Below are 1699 nucleotides of genomic sequence, written 5' to 3' on the forward strand. Positions count from 1 at the left end.
CGGGATGAGAAGGGGGCTTATGTGCCTGCTACATGGCCGCACTCTGGTGCTATTGATTTTGCGGGTTGGACCGCATCGTACGGGTCAGTAACTTGTTCTCAGTCTGGCGTCCTCACGAAGACATTGCTTACCTAGCAGTTGACTCACACATCCAGTACCGCGGCAAATTCCCAACCGGTATTGAACGGCATAACCCTATCAATCAAGCCCGGCGAGCACGTTGCCATATGCGGCCGAACAGGCAGCGGCAAAACCTCTCTCATCCTATCGCTCTTGCAAATGACCGAAATCGTCGAAGGCAGCATCTCCATAGACGGCGTCGACCTCTCCACGCTCAGCCACGCAGAAGTACGCTCGCGCATCAACGTTGTGCCTCAGGATCCGTTCCTCTTGCCAGGCACTGTACGCTTCAACGTTGATCCCCTGAATGGTGCTTCTGACGAGGAGGTCGTACGTGCTCTTGAGCGTGTGCGGCTGAAGGCGATCGTTGATGAGCAGGGGGGCATTGACGGGGAGGGTAACTTGGAGTCGTGGTCGAGTGGACAGAAGCAGTTGCTCTGTTTTGCGAGGGCCATGTTGAAGAGGAGCAGGATCCTGGTCTTGGATGAAGCAATGAGCAGGTAAAATATTTACATGGCACTCGATCCCGGGAGCTCAACTTCACATCCCCCTCTCTGCGTATCTCGTCCCATCTACCTTTGTATGTCATGCTTTGCTAACAGTTGCTCCAGCGTCGACACAGAGACAGAAGCAATCATGCAGCAAATCATTGACACAGACTTCAAAGACGCCGGATGCACCGTCCTCGCAGTCATGCATCGGCTGGAACACATCCGACGATACGACAAGGTTGCTCTTCTGGGGGATGGCAAACTGCTGGAATACGGGGAGCCGGAAGAGTTGCTTGCTGGGGAGACGACGGAGTTGGCGAGGTTGTACTCTTATTATCGCGGCTGATTGCTTTGCTTTTTTTTTGCCTACACCATGCTCGTTGATGTGTCTATCTGCTGTTGATGGTTATATACGTACATGGAATGATGCCGGGTTGTTGGCTCTGGATCTGAAAAGCATGGCGATATTGACCCCTGACAGATGACCAAGGCATATATAGCAATACAAACACCGAGAAATATACTCTCTTAAGTCCATCAGACTATGATTACGACCTCATATAACCTCAAGACATCCTTTGCGGTATCCCCACTTCAACTACCTTACCCTGCGATCACGGAGCTTCAGGGTCTGCACGTCCCCCAGTTGAGCGCAAACTCTTCTCACAACGAACACCCTCCTGACTCCATGACGAAAACAATGAGCAGAAAACACTTGAAGCAAAAAAGCAACAGCAGAGTCTGGGATATTGGTTTTTGAAAATCTTTTTTTCTCTTTCAAACGAACATGGGATAAAGCTTGTCCATCTGGATTTCCTTCCCGCCCTTCTCTATCTAAAAACTAAAATAGTACATGAAAAAGGCGACAAGTAATTTTGTTTTCCGTTTTTTTGAGGGAGAAATTTCATTAGGGCTAATGTCTGGTGGTTCGGTGGTGGGTTTGGGTTGGGGATGACATCAAGTCAAAAGCACGGCATCCTGTTCTTTTACTGCTGGAAGTAGAAGTTCTCATCGGGAGTACGTCCCCGGATGAACTGGGGCTCTGTGCCGCGGACGTAAATGTCCTCAAACAGGATCTCGGGCTTGGC

The 1699-nt window shown here is 50.2% G+C and overlaps 1 protein-coding gene across 1 annotated transcript; it reads left to right on the forward strand.

Annotated features, from left to right (window-relative positions):
- Nucleotides 1–21: 21 nt before the first annotated feature.
- Nucleotides 22–957, forward strand: BBK36DRAFT_1131486 (P-loop containing nucleoside triphosphate hydrolase protein; the record flags this gene model as incomplete). Its single annotated transcript, XM_024891983.1, has 3 exons — nucleotides 22–83; nucleotides 156–620; nucleotides 732–957. Coding segments are annotated over 3 exons (753 nt in total), but the record flags the coding sequence as incomplete, so codon positions are not given.
- Nucleotides 958–1699: the final 742 nt, after the last annotated feature.

This window comes from Trichoderma citrinoviride, assembly GCF_003025115.1.
Source record: "Trichoderma citrinoviride strain TUCIM 6016 unplaced genomic scaffold BBK36scaffold_250, whole genome shotgun sequence".
In the NCBI taxonomy this organism is placed as follows: domain Eukaryota; kingdom Fungi; phylum Ascomycota; class Sordariomycetes; order Hypocreales; family Hypocreaceae; genus Trichoderma; species Trichoderma citrinoviride.